The sequence below is a fragment of the Oryza brachyantha genome, chromosome 6 (genome assembly GCF_000231095.2).
Source record: "Oryza brachyantha chromosome 6, ObraRS2, whole genome shotgun sequence".
Lineage (NCBI taxonomy): Eukaryota > Viridiplantae > Streptophyta > Magnoliopsida > Poales > Poaceae > Oryza > Oryza brachyantha.
In genome coordinates, this window is record NC_023168.2 from 2,650,336 (window position 1) to 2,667,120 (window position 16,785).

The 16,785-nt window shown below is 43.3% G+C and overlaps 3 protein-coding genes across 4 annotated transcripts; 2 read left to right on the top strand and 1 right to left on the bottom strand.

Moving 5' to 3' along the window:
- Positions 1 to 217: 217 nt before the first annotated feature.
- LOC102715589 (probable glycosyltransferase At5g25310) lies at positions 218 to 3,579 on the bottom strand. The gene is made up of 4 exons (XM_040525044.1): positions 3,309 to 3,579; positions 2,977 to 3,203; positions 2,489 to 2,870; positions 218 to 1,178 (listed from the first exon to the last, which is right to left on the bottom strand). Exons 1-4 carry the CDS (start codon positions 3,516 to 3,518, stop codon positions 450 to 452), a joined length of 1,548 nt encoding a protein of 515 aa, XP_040380978.1. The 5' UTR covers positions 3,519 to 3,579; the 3' UTR covers positions 218 to 449.
- Positions 3,580 to 7,484: 3,905 nt separating this feature from the next.
- On the top strand, positions 7,485 to 12,070 carry LOC102720243 (hydroxyproline O-galactosyltransferase HPGT2-like). Of its 2 annotated transcripts, XM_040525045.1 has the most exons (13): positions 7,497 to 7,711; positions 7,781 to 7,844; positions 7,945 to 7,994; positions 8,090 to 8,283; positions 8,535 to 8,595; positions 8,725 to 8,797; positions 9,174 to 9,297; positions 9,375 to 9,462; positions 9,921 to 9,971; positions 10,630 to 10,701; positions 11,139 to 11,251; positions 11,339 to 11,402; positions 11,744 to 12,070. In XM_040525045.1, the coding sequence occupies exons 1-12, from the start codon at positions 7,560 to 7,562 to the stop codon at positions 11,359 to 11,361; spliced, it is 1,065 nt and encodes a 354-aa protein (XP_040380979.1). In that variant the 5' UTR covers positions 7,497 to 7,559; the 3' UTR covers positions 11,362 to 11,402; positions 11,744 to 12,070. The 2 variants fall into 2 exon arrangements, with proteins under 2 accessions (XP_015693468.2, XP_040380979.1); XM_015837982.2 differs by lacking the exon at positions 11,744 to 12,070 and having other exon boundaries at positions 7,485 to 7,711; positions 11,339 to 11,557.
- A 3,017-nt stretch (positions 12,071 to 15,087) lies between these two features.
- On the top strand, positions 15,088 to 16,570 carry LOC121054748 (flavonol synthase/flavanone 3-hydroxylase-like). The gene is made up of 2 exons (XM_040525316.1): positions 15,088 to 15,991; positions 16,065 to 16,570. The coding sequence occupies exons 1-2, from the start codon at positions 15,140 to 15,142 to the stop codon at positions 16,344 to 16,346; spliced, it is 1,134 nt and encodes a 377-aa protein (XP_040381250.1). The 5' UTR covers positions 15,088 to 15,139; the 3' UTR covers positions 16,347 to 16,570.
- The last annotated feature ends 215 nt before the right edge of the window (positions 16,571 to 16,785 follow it).

Sequence of the window (16,785 nt, forward strand, 5' to 3'; positions counted from 1 at the left end):
GAACCATCACTTAAGGTCGCAAAAGATATGTTTAGGATTCATTTTTCTTGCTTGGATATTTGCGTTACTGTGACACTTTGAAGCTGCTGGTCACAACTAGCGAGGGATTCTTATTTTGTGACTCGATTTCCTGATTTCCAAATAACTTATTTTTATACTCTATACGTATTTTGTTCTCCATTGACTGAAGAGGAAATACATCAAGAGCTGCCTAGCTGAGAGTGAATCTGAATTTTATGATAGCCATATGAGGGTATAAATGATCTATAATTTGATCAGATGGATCATTTTTATACAGAAAACTTTTACACAAAATGCACACACACCTTTCAAACATCCCTAGTAGGAAACAAACAGGGCCTTACAGCTATGTTTTCTCTGAACTCTCTCTTGCAATGCTTTTCTTTTGTTGCTGATCAAAAATATTTCATTGGTTGCTGATCAGATGGTCAGTGAGTGTTGAGTCTGAGGTTGAGCCTCCTGAGCCAGACGGAGTGGAGGATCATGTGGAACATGTCGAGCCTCTCCGGCGGCTGGTGCAGCATGAAGTGGCGCTTCACCAGCCGCACGCCGTCGCGGAGGCGCTCCACCTCCGTCGCCGGTATCCGCTCCAGCACCTCCCGCAGCCTCGGCACGTCGGCGACGCCCACCGCCACGGAGAACGCCTCCCACCGCAGCACGTCGGCGAACGGCAGCGCGTACCCGTCGGCGACCACCACCGGCACGCACTCGGCGTGGATCGCCTCCACCACGCGCGGGCTCGCCACCTCGTGCCCGCTCGGGCACAGGCAGAACCTGCTCCGCCGCATGTACGCGTAGTAGGGGTTGCCGCCGCCGGCGCCGGCGCCACCGGAGGCGGAGACGACGGCGGAGGGGAGGTCGTACTCGTAGACGGGGAAGGCGGCCGGGTCGCGGCCCTTCCAGTGGCGGAGCAGGAGGTCGCGGACGTGCCCGTGCCGGCCGCCGGCGAAGAAGGCCAGGAACGGCCGCGACGACGGCGACGACGACGATGGCGCCGGCGAGGCCAGGAGCTCCGGCGGCGTGTGGCCGTCGTAGAGGTTGATCTCCGGGATGCTGACGTCCTTGGGCGGGCGGAACCCCTCCGACGTGTTGGCGTTGCAGAGCGCGCGGATGGCGTTGGCGTACAGCTCCGGGTGCCCCCTCGACGCGTGCGGACCCTACGCCACACACACGTAAAACCAACCATCAAAGCATGCATCCATCACATCACACGTGCACACAAATGCACCAATGTCTAGCCAGTCACAACTTTTTTCTTTTAATTTTGCTTATACTCTCTAAGTCAAAATTTAAATTCTTAACCTTAAATATAGAGTTGAATTTGAGGTTTTTTACTAAAGTTTATTTTATATTATTGATTTTTAGATTGCTACGAACACATATATAAAAATTTTATTCACAAATTATTTTTCATTTATAAATATACAACTTACCTTTTATTTTAAAAACCAAAAGATAACCCTCCTCAGCTTACATAATGGCTTTGTTTGGAACACGGCAATTTTACAAATTATTAGTTAGTCGCAATACAATCTTTCCTACGGTATTTTCATAAAAAAATATATACTAGTACTTGTGTAATGAATACTACACCCGTTTCAACCTAAGATAATTTGTAGTACCATTCTTTGTTGTAGCAAAAACAATTCACCTTTAGGTATTTATTGCATTGAAGCTTATGGAAATAGAAAATAAATATATTGGGACTGAATAAAGTATGAGATAATGAAATTTGGTAAAACGTCTAGTTTTATCTTTGTATGGGTATGTGTGAGATGTTTGAAAAACAAAATTATTTTGGAACGAAGAGATTAGAGATGATAGAGGATTGGTGGGAGTAAAAAGAAAATAAATTAAAATAAAAGTGACAGATGAGATAGTACTCCCCTGTTTCATTGATTAGAATCATCCATAAATTAAAATTGTCAAGATTTATTAATATCAATATGAATTTAGGACATAACTGAAAAGTCTTGTAGAACATAGGAGCACATTGAATGATATTAAAAATAACTTAAATATTAAAAATACATATATTTTGGAATAGAATGAGTTTTTTATTATGATTTTGTGAAACTTTTTAAATTTTCACCACCAATAATTTGTCAAATACTTAACTTAGAAATTTTTTGATAAGTATGTTTACCCTCGAAAATTGATATCGTTATAGTTTAAACCTATTATATTTATTAGATTTTATAAAACAATCTTATTACAAAAATTATGAAGAAACTTTAACTAAATTTTATTATAAACGTTAAATATTTGTGGCCGGATGGAGTAGGATTTCATATACACGATTTCCTAATTCGCCCATAATCATTAAATCTTGCTTGAAAGTTGAAATGTATATGTTTTATACTAAGATCAGTATGTAAGTAAAGGGAATCATCTGGTCTTGGAATTTGGGAAAAATAATTTTTTTGTCTCGAAAAAGAAAAAAAAAACGATCATTCGTAGTACTTGCCCAGTCATGGCAGGAGAGCATGAAGTGGTCGGCGCCGGCGGAGCGGTTCCAGAAGCGGTGGCGGGCGGCGACGACGCCGACGTAGTCGGCGACGAGGGCCCGGAGCGGCGAGAGGTCGTAGGAGAGCGGCCGGTACGCCAGCTGCACCATCTGCGAGACGCTGAACGGCAGGAAGAAGGCGTGCGCGCGCGCCGGGTCCCACGTCCGGACGCCGCCGCCGCCGCTGTCGGCCCGCGGCGCCGCCGCCGCCATGAGCTCCAGCTCCTCGATGAAGCGGCCCTCGACGGCGTAGATGTTCTTGCACGGGCCCTCGTGCACGACCGGCGGCTCGCCTTCCTCGTACACGTACACCTTGAACCGCTTCTCCATCTCCACGTAGCTCCTGCTTCACCGGAGGACGGACGGCGTCCGTGAGAGATCGACGGAGCGAGCAGCTCGCCGGAAGTGTCACCGTCCGGTGTACGGACCAGCGGTTTTCTGTGACATACCGGTAGAACGCCGCCGGGTTGCGGTAGACGCGCTCCAGGCGAGCGTAGTCGTCGACGTCGCCGAAGAACCTCAGCCAGTTCGCCGAGCTGACGTTGCTTCCCTCGCCGGCGCCGACGTGACCGCCATGACACCGCCGCCGCCGCGCTGCCCGCCGAATCGCAGCTCGCGCAGCGTCGAGCTCCCGCTCCACTCTCGGCGGCGTCCTCACCGTCGTCCCGGCCCTCTCCTGGTGACACACGGAAAAGACCAGCAGCTCATCGTCCTGCCGCCACTGCGTTGTGTATATCGTGCATGCATGCATGCTCCACCATGCCCAAACTACACAGCACACCTTGGCGAGACCAGTGGACAGCCGCCGCGCTGGGGGAGAAGAAGAAGGAGACGCGACCAGCAGCACCCCCGCGCCGCCGGAGACAGACAAGAAGCCGGCGAGCACGGCGGCTCCGACGACCGTGACAGCGACGACCAAGCAGCAGCTCGCCACGCCGAGCCGAGACGCGACCTCGCGCTCGCGTCGGTGGCTGCACCCCAGAGCCGCCATCCGTTCGGTCGCCGGCCGGATGCAAGCAGACCGTGTCTCGCCGGCGCGGCGCGGAGCTCGACCAGATGAAGGCAGAAACCAGCGAGCATGCGTTCAGCAAGCAGCGTGAAGTTAGCAGGGAAGCAGGTCGCATCAGGTTTGACTTAGAAGTTAGGTTGCCAGTGTAACTAAGATCTACTAGATCACATAATTAATTTTTTTACTAATTAAAGGTAATTTAGAATTAACTTACATATTACTCCCTACATCCCTAAATATTTGACACCGTTGACTTTTTGACACATGTTTGACCGTTCGTTTTATTTAATTTTTTTTAAAATATGTAAAACTATATATATGCATATGCATAAAAGTGTATTTAACAATAAATAAAATGATATAAAATAATAATTATGTAAATTTTTTGAATAATACGAATAGTTAAACGTGTATAATAAAGTCAGCGACATCAAATATTTAGGGACGGAGGGAGTGGTATATTTATACAAAACTATTGAGTAATATGGATAGTTAATATATGTTTAAAAGTCAATAACATTAAAATTAAAAGCCTGAGGAAGTAGGTTAGTCCATTTTTGGTATTTTTTATGTGATTAGATGCAAAAGAAATGGGAGTAGTTTAGCCCCCTTTTTGGTATCTTGCATGTGCTTAGATGCAAAAGAAATGGGAGATGACATGCATGTGGTTGCTTCTGATGCTTGTTATGTGATCATCAGTGGGCTGCCAGTTCTTGGTGAGCCGTATCCTCCGTTGAGCTGACAATTAATTACATGGTGATTAGTCGTGTACAGAAACAAAACGTAGACGAGGGAATCTCAGAAACATACAATATTGTGAATCATTAAACAAATTTCAAGAACAAGTTCGATTGCCGGTATTATTTACTCAAACTCCAGAATTTTTTTTAAAAAAAACTTAGCCACCGTAAATAAAGTAGAAGAAAAAGAAACAAAGTCAAGCTACTCCCAGTGACCAGCAGACCAGTTTAATTCTAGGGACAATCGTAAATTTGCCACTAGTTTAAAATATTATTGTAAAACTGTCACTAAAAAATTACAAAAATACCATTAGAACTATCATTCGAGTGACATCCTTACAATTTTAAAAAAACCAATGATAAATTTGCACATGCCCCTTAATGCTATGATCTATCAATTTCTGGTCATGGAAGCCAAAGCAATGGGAAGAAAACCTACAATGAAATCTCATGCGTTCATTTTTTCTGTTGCTCTTTCTCTTGGTTTTGGTCTTGCTGCTGCTTGATTTTTATCTTTCGTCCTATCTTTTCGCTTCTGTTTATACCTATAAGTCAAAATTTAAAATTTTAATCTAAATTTAGAGATGATTTTGAAGTTTTTCTATCATAGTTTATTTTTCAAACCTGAATCTTAAATCGCTAATAACATGTATATAAAATATTTATTCACATATTATTTACAATCACCCCCTTGTAATCGGGAGGCTTGTACTCCGGCACGTTACGAAGTACCAATTTTGACAAAACAACGCAGTACGAATCCCAGTCGGTTCTGCGCAAGTATTTGAGGTATTTCTTCCTCCTTTGCACCATCTCTTGAAGTCCCTTTCTGGATTGCCTGTCCTGAATTACACACATCAAAGTCTCATTACTTTCACCAGGAAAAATTAAGGCGATCCCGGCTAATCTACATGTCAAAGTAAACTATAATGTTGTATCAAAATGTTATGCAAGAGCACCTTCTTATGCAGAGTAGCTGACAAATGCTTGATTTTTGTGGTAAGTTGTGCACTGAAAACACATAGATGGGCATCAATTGCAGGAATGCAAGTCTGAAAATAAAGTATTAACAAGACCGAAAAGTGGAAGGGGAAGAAGTAACTTTACATATATATGCATAAAAGCTCATACAGAGCTTCCCCCTTTTTATTGAAACCAAATACAACAAAGTAATTTTTTCTAGGTAAAAAAGAGAAGGGGTGTGAAGATCTTAAAGAGACGCAATTGGCCTATTGTGTTCCTTTGCTCGTACAGCCGTACGCAGTGTGCCTGAACTTTTCAAGCCAATGTGAACCACCTCAAACTCATATGCAATTATCGAGCAAATCTATCTATCATGGAAACATCATAAAAAGTAATGAATCTGAACTCATCCTTTGAATCAAACACATTATTCTACAGATTAGGAATTAAAGGAATGTAGGGCCTGGAAAATATACTCAAAAAAAAATTTAGAGGTCAAGATTAACTAGTTTGAATATAAAGCCAAAAACTTTTAGAACTAAACTCCTAACTCACGGGGTCCAGGGTTTTAAAGGCCACATGCATATTGCATAGCTTAATCACATATTCAACACTCAACAGAACGTTACCCAAGCCTGGAACATGACTTAGATGCATGGTGACTAAACAAAAACCAGAAGAAGTTTGTAACAGAAAGTTCAAAAATGTTGTCATGGGCATCAGGCCAAGAGGACAAGGGCTAAGGTCAGCCCAGTACCCGGTAGGGGGAGTGCTATCCTCATCTCATATACAGTATGGTAGCTTGGTTGGGCAGAAGAACATTGAGGGAGAATTTTGATTCCTTGTTTAATCCAAATGACTGTACCAGACATCCTTGTATAGATGGAGGGAAGGACCCAGTCTAGTCCTATCCAACAGACTATACTATAGAATTGAAGCTAATAGTTGGCTATACTGTTGAACTTGCTCTAAAGAAACAAGCTACTGTACTGTATACATCTTATCCATGTATGAGTTAAATATCAGCATTAACAAATAACTCAGGTGGCACGACACCCCTCAATACACAAATTTCAGCCTTAAAAACTACCCTTGCTGTAAAAGCACACAGCATGTTGCCATTTCTCATAGGGAATAATACTAGTACATGTCAAAAGAAACATACTCAAAAATACTGCACAAGTCAGCACATACTTATGCTTAATCGTGAAAAGTTAGAATTTTCGGAAGGTGACAAGCGTTTGATATGAGCACAAATTCTCATGTTAACATATGAGACTCCTCACAACTAAGATGTCAGTTTCTCACAATTATATGGTTACAGAAGACACAAGCATTACCTTGAACCCGTGCAGAACCACAATCACTCTCAGCCATTTTGAACTCATCCCTTGCGCTCTGGAGCTCCAGCTTCATCTTCTCAGCTGATGACAATATGATCGGGGTGAAAGTACTGCCACGAACGAGCAAGCGACAAGTCTCAACATCACATCATCTAAACAACAACGAAGTAGCCGGAATGCATCAAATTTACGACATACTTCCTCCGTCGCAAAAAAAAAAAAACTAATTTTCGATTTTTGTATCGAGCATTTAACTATCCGTCTTATTTGAAAAATTTTTAATTTTTTTTAAAAAAACTAGTTACATATAAAATACTATTCATATTTTATCATCTAATAAAAGTAAAATTATTAATCGAAATTATTTTTAATAATACGAAGAGTTATATATTATAAGTTGATTTGTTTTGTGCACCTCCGTACTGCAGCAACCAAATGCAAACACAGCATCATCATCGTCAGTGAACCGAGGGCAATCCACCAGTTCGTGTAGGCGGCTGCGCCGGCGGAGGTTTGGGGGGTTGCGGGAGAGGTGGAGGCTGCGGCGAGCGCGGGGACAGCCGGAGGAGGGGAGGGGTCTGTGCCCGGGGCGCGGCGGCCGGCGGGGAGGACTTGAGGCGGTGGCGGATTGCGGCTAAGGGGGAGACCTCGGTGCGCGGATCGACTGAGGCGGGGTCATACCACGGAGCCGGGAACGTCCCATCGCCGGCGGAGGAGGAGGAGCGCCATCGCCGGCGGTGAGGTCGACCGGAGTGGTGAGGTGGCCCTCAAAGAGGAAGCCCAAATACCGCAGGCCTAAATTGGGCCCAATTTCTATTTGGTTCGAGAAATATTTGGGCCGCATTCGGCCCAAAAAAATATCCTCTCTTCTCGGCCCACGACGAGTAGACGCGAGAGGCTTTTCTCTACCAGCGGCGGCAGGTAGGAGAAGGAGGAGGAGGAGATCGTCGCCAGATCGCCGCCCCCCGCGCCGCGCCATGGAGACGCTGGAGAGCGCCATGCGGCGGGAGAACCGCCGCTTCAAGGGCCCCTCCGCCTCCGCCTCCGCCTCCGCCGCCCTCTCCTCCGGCAGGGTCCCCCTCGTCATGGCCTTCCTCTCCTGCCTCGCGTGGCTCTACGTCGCCGGCCGGTACGTACGCGCCTCAGATCCCAGGAAGCCGTGAGGAGTTTCTGATTGCTTCGGGCGGTTGGGTCGCAGGCTGTGGCAGGACGCGCAGACGAGGATGATCCTCTCCGGCCTCCTCGAGAAGAACTCCGGCAATGTGCGGATCTCTCCCTCCGCCGCCTCTCCACCCCACCTCACCTCCTTTTTTTTTCCCGTTTGATTTGTCAGTTGGTGTGACGGTGCCGGCCTAATTGCAGCTTCCGAAGGTTCTGTCGGTGGAGGACAAGCTGAGGAATCTAGGATGCATGTAACTTTCCTTGTTTCCCTGTGGAGAAATTCAGAATTGCACACCTGGGGGTGTCGATTTTTGTTGCTGATTCGAAATGGGTTGTTTGGTGGCAGTGGGATCGGTAGGAAGATTGCGGAGGCAGAGATGGACCTTACGAAGGCGAAGAGTGAGGGGTATTTGCGGGGGAATGGAACTGCTGCTACTGGTGGTTCCGACAAGAAGAAGCTCCTTGCTGTTATTGGAGTTTACACTGGTTTTGGTTCCCGGCTCAAGAGGAACGTCTTCCGTGGCTCCTGGATGCCGAGAGGTTTGCTGTTTTCTGTTTTCCAGTTGTTGGTGACAGTAATAACATAGTTCAAAATACTAGTTGTGATCAATAATTGCGGTAATTTGGAATTGCAAGTTAAAAAGCTTTTGGATTAAAATAGCCAAATAGAACCAAAGAATCAACTTGATGTCTATTTCTCCAAGAGCTTTTCCCGAAAATAAACCATGATTAAGCTTAAAAGGCTTCAACTATAGGAGTAACTGTTCTTTTTGCCTCACTGTAAATTGTAGGTGATGCTCTGAAGAAGCTTGAGGACAAGGGTGTGGTTATTCGTTTTGTTATTGGTCGGAGGTTTTGTTCTGGATTCATAGCTCTTATCTATAGCATCTCTAGTATCTTAGATAATCATGTGTCCATATCACCTCATCCTTTTCTTCATCTTTGGTTTTCCTGCTGAAATGTTCTGTTTGGGTCCTGCAGTGCAAATCGAGGTGATAGCTTGGACCGTAATATTGATGAAGAAAATCACCGGACTAAAGATTTCTTGATTCTGGTAAGGATGTACTAACATTTCATATCATGTTTCCTATCTATCTGTCCTTTACAAAAATTTAGTAATGTAGTACATGCAGAGGACTTTTTGGCTTTGCTTGCTTGCTTGCATGGAAGACCATGTTACATTCTGGAATATCTTGTATGTTCTCGTCCATGGCAGGCCTTCACTAAAATGCCTATTTGAAATTATCTCGATGTACTGATTCATCTAAATGTGGCTTTGAATTTGACTTTTGGATATACAGCCTCAGAGGTTATCAAAACCATTTTTCTGATGCTGTCAGATCTTGAAATTAACATAGCTTTGTAAACAAACTGCTTTCGCCTTATGGTGAGCAGAATATGATATAAATAGTCAACAAATGATCATACAGGAAAGTCATGAGGAAGCAGCAGAGGAGTTACCTAGCAAAGTTAAGTTTTTCTTTAGTGCTGCAATTGAAGCTTGGGATGCAGAGTTCTATGTCAAAGTTGATGACAACATTAATCTTGACTTGGGTAATTTTATTGTCGAAACAATCATACCTGTTTTTTATTTTGGCTTAATGTTTTGACTCATTGCACTCGTTCATTAGCTGGCTTAATTGAGATGCTTGAAGGCCGTCGGGGTAGCCAAGGACTGTACATGGGTTGCATGAAATCAGGAGCTGTCGTAAGTGAAGAGTATGTGTTTTCCTTCCCATCATCATTAGGTGTTTATTTATTTAGATGTTAGACAACATCTGCAGCATGTCTTAAAAACCAGCTACACCATCCGTTCACAAGAAAAGAAAGTCACATTTCTGCATTTGTTTTCCTTGTTTTGTTTGGCACTAATGCTTCCATGCTGACATCCTCTCCAGACTGTTTACATGTAGTGCAGTACTGCAGTGTATTGAGCATCTGAAGCATCTAGTCCTATAAAGGAATCATATTACATTGATAAGATTTTGAATTGTTCAATTTCATTATTTACCTTAGGTGCTACCATTGCATGATCTTGAGAAAACATGTGCCTTGCACACTCTTAATTGCATTTTATCATTTTCATATTCGGGGATGATATCACATTTAATGATTTGGATGGCTTTGCCCCTTGTTAACCAGTTGTTAAAGCATCTTCATATCAACTTCAATTTCAGGGGCCAACAATGGTATGAACCTGAATGGTGGAAGTTCGGAGATTCAAAAACGTGAGTAAATAACATATTCACGATCTGTGAAACCACTCTATTTTCTAGAGTTACATTTAAGGTTCTTTCCATTCGTAAATTGTCCTGAGATGCATCTTATCAGCACTATGTTGGGTGATTGGCAATAATTCTGTGCCTGGAGTAGTGATTAAAGATGGTGTGGGTACTATTAATGAAGCACCTCACCTCATGTTAATTCTGAATATTTAGATTTCTGGGTCTAATGCTGCATAGAGAAAAAACATTTCAACCTCCTGGTAGCCAGTTCCAACCTTAAATTCGAACCTAAGTATGAGTTTTACATAGCATTTGACTACTCATACACTACTCAGCTTCCTGAGTTACAATAGTCTTCCATGGCTTGCAGCAGGTGTTGTCGTCGTAACTCTGTTGTGTTCTAATAGCAGGTTCTGCTTGACTAGCAAGCTACACCGTATTTTGGTCTATAAGTAAATCTTGTGAATTCTGTTTCATATTTAAACTGAATACACCTTGCACTTGTAATTTCTGATATATCCTTTTTCTTTGTTTGGTCAAGAACTTGTGTACATAATCTTATCTATACGGAGTAAAATTCTTTTGTTGTTTCTTCAATGTTTCATTCTCTAGCTCCTTGGATTCTCTAGTTATCGCATTGACTGTGATTTTTAATTCTCAGGTATTTTCGCCATGCTTCTGGTGCTTTGTTTATCCTCTCTAACAATTTGGCACGCTACATCAACATAAACAGGTAAGGGCTGTGCATCAACCATTGCAGTGTACATACTCCTGAACCACTCAATGATACGTATTAGTTTGATTAGTGCAGAATAATTTTTGCAATTAGGCTGATTTTTCCCCCTTGGTGAATTTGAATACAAACTATACTTTCTCACTTGAGTCTTCTCTAGTACATGTAATTTAGTGACAATTTGCTGGATTTCCTAGAAATTACTAGTATTGTCTTTAACATTTATGAACTAATAACCATTCACTGAAATGCTATCACTGACCAACTGATATAGATCTTGAGGATTCAGGAATACTGTCAGATGTTCTCTTACCAATAAAAAAACTGATTCATATCCCTATTCAAAACATGAGCTTTCAAAATTTGACCAAAACATGTCATTTTCATGTAATCTATTTCACGTGAGTTGAGCAAAAGATCTTCTCTTCAATATGCAGTGCATCATTACAGAGTTATGCCCATGATGACATATCAGTAGGTTCATGGATGATGGGGCTGAATTCTACTTATGTTGATGACGACCGTTTGTGCTGCGGCAGTTCTAGACAAGGTAGAAGCTCGCCTCTTGAATCCATCATTTTATACAATTTGGGGAGATGAATTTTTTGCAACTTCGTAACTCTACTACCATTTGCAGAGAAAGTATGTTCCCAGGCGTGAGGGAGCAGGACTGGCTCTGACGGTGGTGTCCTGATGAAGAGGTGACGCTGTATATTTGCCATTTTGTATACACCAAGCGGCTTCTGTGAATGAAAAATAGTCATATCATTTCAAACGCTGTTATATCCGATCACCATACTAGCAGAGCTGTAGGGGAACTAGTTGACAAAAAAGCTATAAAAGCTGAGCTTACTTTTGGCGGAGTTTCCTGTTTGACTTATGTTGAAACCAAGTTTAGGGCGCTAGATGGACTTTGGTTCAACGTTTAGGGGGCTTGAACTATCATTTCGCATTGACATCCCCAAATCCGGCCCTGAGTTGATCCATTATTCACTGTCATTTAAACTATAAGATTAACGCATGTCATTGTCATCTTGGGCAGTGGAATACAAATGGAGGCAGGGCTGCGTCAGCTGCCGCCAAGGTAGATGCTTTGCTGCGACCACGATCGGTACAGATCCTGGCAGATCGCCTCGACTAGAAAATGACTCAAAACAGTCTGCAGGGTCAACAAGTCGCGTGAAATGGATCGGTTAGCGTACCGTCAAGATCAAATAACTCGCGTTACTTATATTTCGAAAATTATTAATTCGTAAGGAAAGGAATTTGAGTGCGTTGCAAAATGAGTTCTATCTGGTCTCGAATCATCACCAACCGTAGCACTGAAGAAATCACATATCACATATATAACCTCTGTTTTTAATTATTACTACCTCTGTTTCATAAATGTTTGATTTTTTTGTCGTAACGTTTAATCATTCGTCTTATTTAAAAATTTATTATAAATATAAAAAATTATAAGTCGTGCTTAAAGTTTTTTTTGATAATAAAGTAAGTCATAAGCAAAATAAATGATATTTTCATAATTTTTTGAATAAGACAAATGATCAAACATTACAACAAAAATATGAAACATCTTATATTATGAAACGGAGGGAGTATAATTTATATATCCATTGAAGTGGAATCTCACAGTAATCTTGTCCAACAGATACATGCCAGTAATTTTTGAGTAACTAAACAAGTTGATCACCGAGACTACTAATTAAATTGCCAGGTCACACTCAACAGATTTTTAATTATAAGTAACCTCATCATACAATAGAGAAATCAAACATGCCGCTACAATCAGCAAATCTGCGCATGAACGGTTCAGGCGATAAACAAATCGACAAATCTGCCTGCCAGATCCAAGAAAGCACATTTACAAATAGATTCCAAATCCAATAAACCCAACAAGATGTAACCATTGTTGAAACTATAAAAGCTGTGCTTAATTTTTGGTCATTGGTTGACTTATTTGTTGAAACCAGGGTTCACTATTTCGCAATGCAAAATATTCTGGTGGGACCATATTTTGGAAATTTTGAAACAAAATTCAAATTTTTTTAATAGATTTTTTAGAGAAATTTTGCAAGATTTGAACAAATATTAACTAAATTTCTAAAAGATAAATAGTTTGACCGGAAGAAGCTCCTGCTAGGACCCACCAAAATCCCGAAATTTGTAAAGCCTGGATGAAACCAAGTTCAGAGTGCCTGACGAACTTCCGTTCAAAATTCTGGAGAATACATGGGCATTTATTCTTCAGCTATCGTTTGGCTAAAAAAATCAAACGATATATTTACAAACGAAAAATAATTTATAAATAAAACTTTTATATACATATTTTCAGAGATCTAAAAGTCAAGACTAAAAAATAAAATATAATAGAAAAATGTCCAGATTTAAGGCGAAAAATTCAGACTTATATAAACATAATTAGAAACGAATAATTGATTCTCATTGGCACCACCAAAACCAGTCCTGATTTGAGGCCTCCATTTGGTATTTTGTCATTTCAAACTGTGAGGATAGGATTCCCCCCATCTCATCTTGTGCAGTGGCAAACAAACTGAAGGCCATGGCCCATGGCTGCATTGGTCCGCTGCAGCTAAATTATAAACTTTCACAATGCAATCCTTGCCCGTGTTCCCGTTTCCATGTAAATGATTTAAGACGATCACGATCAGCACAGATCACATGGCAGATTTCCCGGCAATTATTGTAAACCAGAAAATGACTCCAACAATCTGCATGGTCAACAAGATGCTTAAATAAATCCCTTGTATATATACTTGTTAAACCAAGCAACTAGTTGTGACGTTTTTGTCATGATTTGTAAAAAACAACAAACATTTGTCCTAACAAAGTATCATATGGTTACATAGGGACGCAGTTTTTTAGCACACGGGTGATGTCCACCCGTTACTTACATGTCATTTAAATAGTTATAAAAAAATATAAAAAAATTGATAAGATAGATTAATATGAGTTATATCACTCCACAAACATGTAAGTTTAAATTCGACTTTTACATGTGGTAACAAAAATAAAAAAAATAATTGTGAATGCGCCTATACTAGTTTCAATTTATTTTTTGTTTTTTTTTTGCTACAACTTGTAGAAGTTGAATTTAAACTTGCATGTTTGTGAATTAATATAACTCATACTAATCTATCTTTTTGTTTTTTCATATTTTTTATAACTATTTAGATGGCATGCAAGTACACGGGTGGTGTACTAAAAACAGTTTCCCGGTCACATAGCGTCAATTTTGTTTTACGTCGGACTGACGTCTACATGCCAATTTGAATTTTATTAAGACGAAGGTATGACAATGTTAAGAAGACTAAGAACATCATGGGTTGAAAGAAGCCTAGCCTTCAGCACTAAAATACAACTAAACAATCACATTATGGGCATGCTCGGTAGAGTTTTAGGCCCTCTTTTATTCATATTGAGCTGGAACTGAATTATGGAACCAAACCAGTTCACGTGACAAATTATAGAATAAAACAAAGTCAATTGTACATAGTAGATTTTCTCTTATTTTCATGTCAAGCAGGAGAATTTGGTCCAGAAAATATATAGGAAAGACATAGTTATCTTTTTTCAACCTCCATATTCATTCATGATTTAGTGTGCGTTCCATCCAGCAAAAGGAAGTATCGATTTTGCTGCACGTAAAACAAGCTACAATATCAGCTAAACTGTGATCCTCCACCGGAGTAGCGTCCTTTGGCGGGCTTTTGGGAGAGTAGCGATTGTAGTGTTCCCTTCCTTCCCCCTTCGAGTGTCTAAGTCTAGTTGCAGGCGTGTTTGTGTTAGCTTCACTCCCTTTCCCTTTTCCCTTGGGGTCTCTCAGGCCGGTCTAGCTTCGTTGCGTTGTGTACCAAAATTTTTTTTCTTCTAATACAACACCCCCTTAAATCAATTAATATCAAATATCCAATAGGAAGACCACGAGTCAGGGTGGAAGCGTCTTTTGTGTAATCATAAAAAAATATGAGCAATTTTACGGTCCAACAAAAATTAACAAAAATACCTCGAGTTACCGGTACCTCGCGGTACCAAATCGTTTCTGATCGTTCGATCTAACAGCGCACATCCTACTCAGCTAGATCCAATGAAAATTTGCTCCGGTCCAACAAAAAGTACCTCGAGGTACCAGATCATTTTACAGTCGAATGGTAAGAAATGATTTGGTACCTCGAGATACCGGTACCTCGAGATACCGGTACCTCGAAGTACTTTTTATTAGACCAGAGCAAATCTCAATTTCGATCCAATGGTGAAATGATTTGATATCTCGAGATATTTTTTATTGGGTTCGACCAAATCTCAAAAAATATATATGGCGTGAGCTCGAGTCCGGGCTATATATGTGGATAGTGATCACTTCGATCGTGCCAGTGAAGCCGACACACAGCAGTGAAGAACAGAGCTACTAGCTATCATGGTGCACCCAGCTCAGGGTCAGATGGTGCAGGACCTGGCCGCCAGCGACCTCGGGGCGCCGCCGAGCCGGTACGTGCTCAGGGAGAAGGACCGCCCGGCCGCCGCCGGCGCCACGCAGGCGCAGCCGGAGCTGGCCGCCATCCCCACCGTAGACGTGGCCCGCCTCGCCGACCCCGGCGACGTCGGCGTCGGCGAGGCCGCCGGGCTCCGGTCGGCGCTCCAGTCGTGGGGCCTCTTCGCGGTGACCGGCCACGGCATGCCGGAGCCGTTCCTCGACGAGGTCCTCGCCGCGACGAGGGAGTTCTTCCACCTGCCGCCGGAGGAGAAGGAGAGGTACAGCAACGTGGTCGACGTCGACGGCGGCGGCGGCGAGAAGTTCCAGTTCCAGCCCGAGGGTTACGGCATCGACCGCGTCGACACCGACGAGCAGATCCTCGACTGGTGCGACCGGCTCTACCTCCAGGTGCAGCCGGAGGAGGAGCGGCGGCTGGAGTTCTGGCCGGCCCACCCGCCGGCGCTCCGGCCGCTCCTGGAGGAGTACACGCTGCGGAGCGAGCAGGTCTTCAGGCGCGTGCTCGCCGCCACGGCGAGGGCGCTGGGGTTCGACGAGGAGTTCTTCTCCGACAAGGTCGGCGAGAGGGTCGCGACGTACGCGCGGTTCACCTACTACCCGCCATGCCCGCAGCCGGAGCTCGTCTACGGCCTCAAGCCCCACACCGACAACTCCGTCCTCACCGTGCTCCTCCTCGACAAGAACGTCGGCGGCCTCCAGCTGTTCAAGGACGGCCGCTGGCTTGACATCCCGGTGCTCACCCACGAGCTTCTCGTCGTCGCCGGCGACGAGATCGAGGTATGCACGCATCACGAACATCCGCTTCATGGTCCGTATCATGAAGCTGAATCGCTTGCTGCCTTTTGCGCAGATCATGAGCAATGGCGTGTTCATGGCGCCGGTGCACAGGGTGGTGACGAGCGACAGGGAGAGGATGTCGGTGGTGATGTTCTACCAGCCGGAGCCGCACAAGGATCTGGCGCCGTCGGAGGAGCTGGTCGGCGAGGAGCGGCCGGCGCTGTACACGAAGCTGAAGGCCAAGGACTTCGGCGACGGCTTCTGGGACGCGTTCGCCGCCGGCGAGCGCACCATCGACTTCCTCAAGGTCAAGGTCGAGCAGCAGAAGCCGGAGGCGGCGGCCGTCTCCAGCTAGCACTAGTAGCTAACGGTGTCTGTTAGTGTCATGCTGGTGCTTATGCTTAATTAAACTGAAAAATCGATGCGAATTAGATGTTCAAATTGCTGGTTAATTACCAGAATATGGTTGATAGGTGAGCCGTGTGTATGTCAATAATGTGTTGTATTATCTGTAGCGTGAACACCTACGATGATAATGGTATGAAATAAGAGTTCACGTCGATGCGAAAAATTAGCCTAGTTTTCGCTACTTACGAGCAGGAGCAATTCTCCTATGAAGAGTATAGTGATTCGAAGATAACAATTCTCGCGTGAATACGGGTAACACTTTATATGTACCGATTTTAGATAAACCGAAACCTATGAGCCATCCCCTATCGGGAAATAGTTTTTAGCATACGGTTGTAGTATACCCGTGTACTTGCATGTTATTTAAATAGTCATAAAAAATATGA

Excerpts from the sequence above, each read along its gene's own strand:
- LOC121054748 (XM_040525316.1), top strand. The coding sequence starts at position 15,140 with ATGGTGCACCCAGCTCAGGGTCAGATGGTGCAGGACCTGGCCGCCAGC. Across the intron at positions 15,992-16,064 it reads TCGCCGGCGACGAGATCGAG|ATCATGAGCAATGGCGTGTT; the intron begins GTATGCACGCAT and ends CCTTTTGCGCAG.
- LOC102715589 (XM_040525044.1), bottom strand. The coding sequence starts at position 3,518 with ATGGCGGCTCTGGGGTGCAGCCACCGACGCGAGCGCGAGGTCGCGTCT. Across the intron at positions 3,204-3,308 it reads TGTCCACTGGTCTCGCCAAG|GAGAGGGCCGGGACGACGGT; the intron begins GTGTGCTGTGTA and ends GTGTGTCACCAG. Across the intron at positions 2,871-2,976 it reads AACCCGGCGGCGTTCTACCG|GAGCTACGTGGAGATGGAGA; the intron begins GTATGTCACAGA and ends CCGGTGAAGCAG.
- LOC102720243 (XM_015837982.2), top strand. The coding sequence starts at position 7,560 with ATGGAGACGCTGGAGAGCGCCATGCGGCGGGAGAACCGCCGCTTCAAG. Across the intron at positions 9,298-9,374 it reads CAACATTAATCTTGACTTGG|CTGGCTTAATTGAGATGCTT; the intron begins GTAATTTTATTG and ends CTCGTTCATTAG. Across the intron at positions 9,972-10,629 it reads AAGTTCGGAGATTCAAAAAC|GTATTTTCGCCATGCTTCTG; the intron begins GTGAGTAAATAA and ends TTTAATTCTCAG.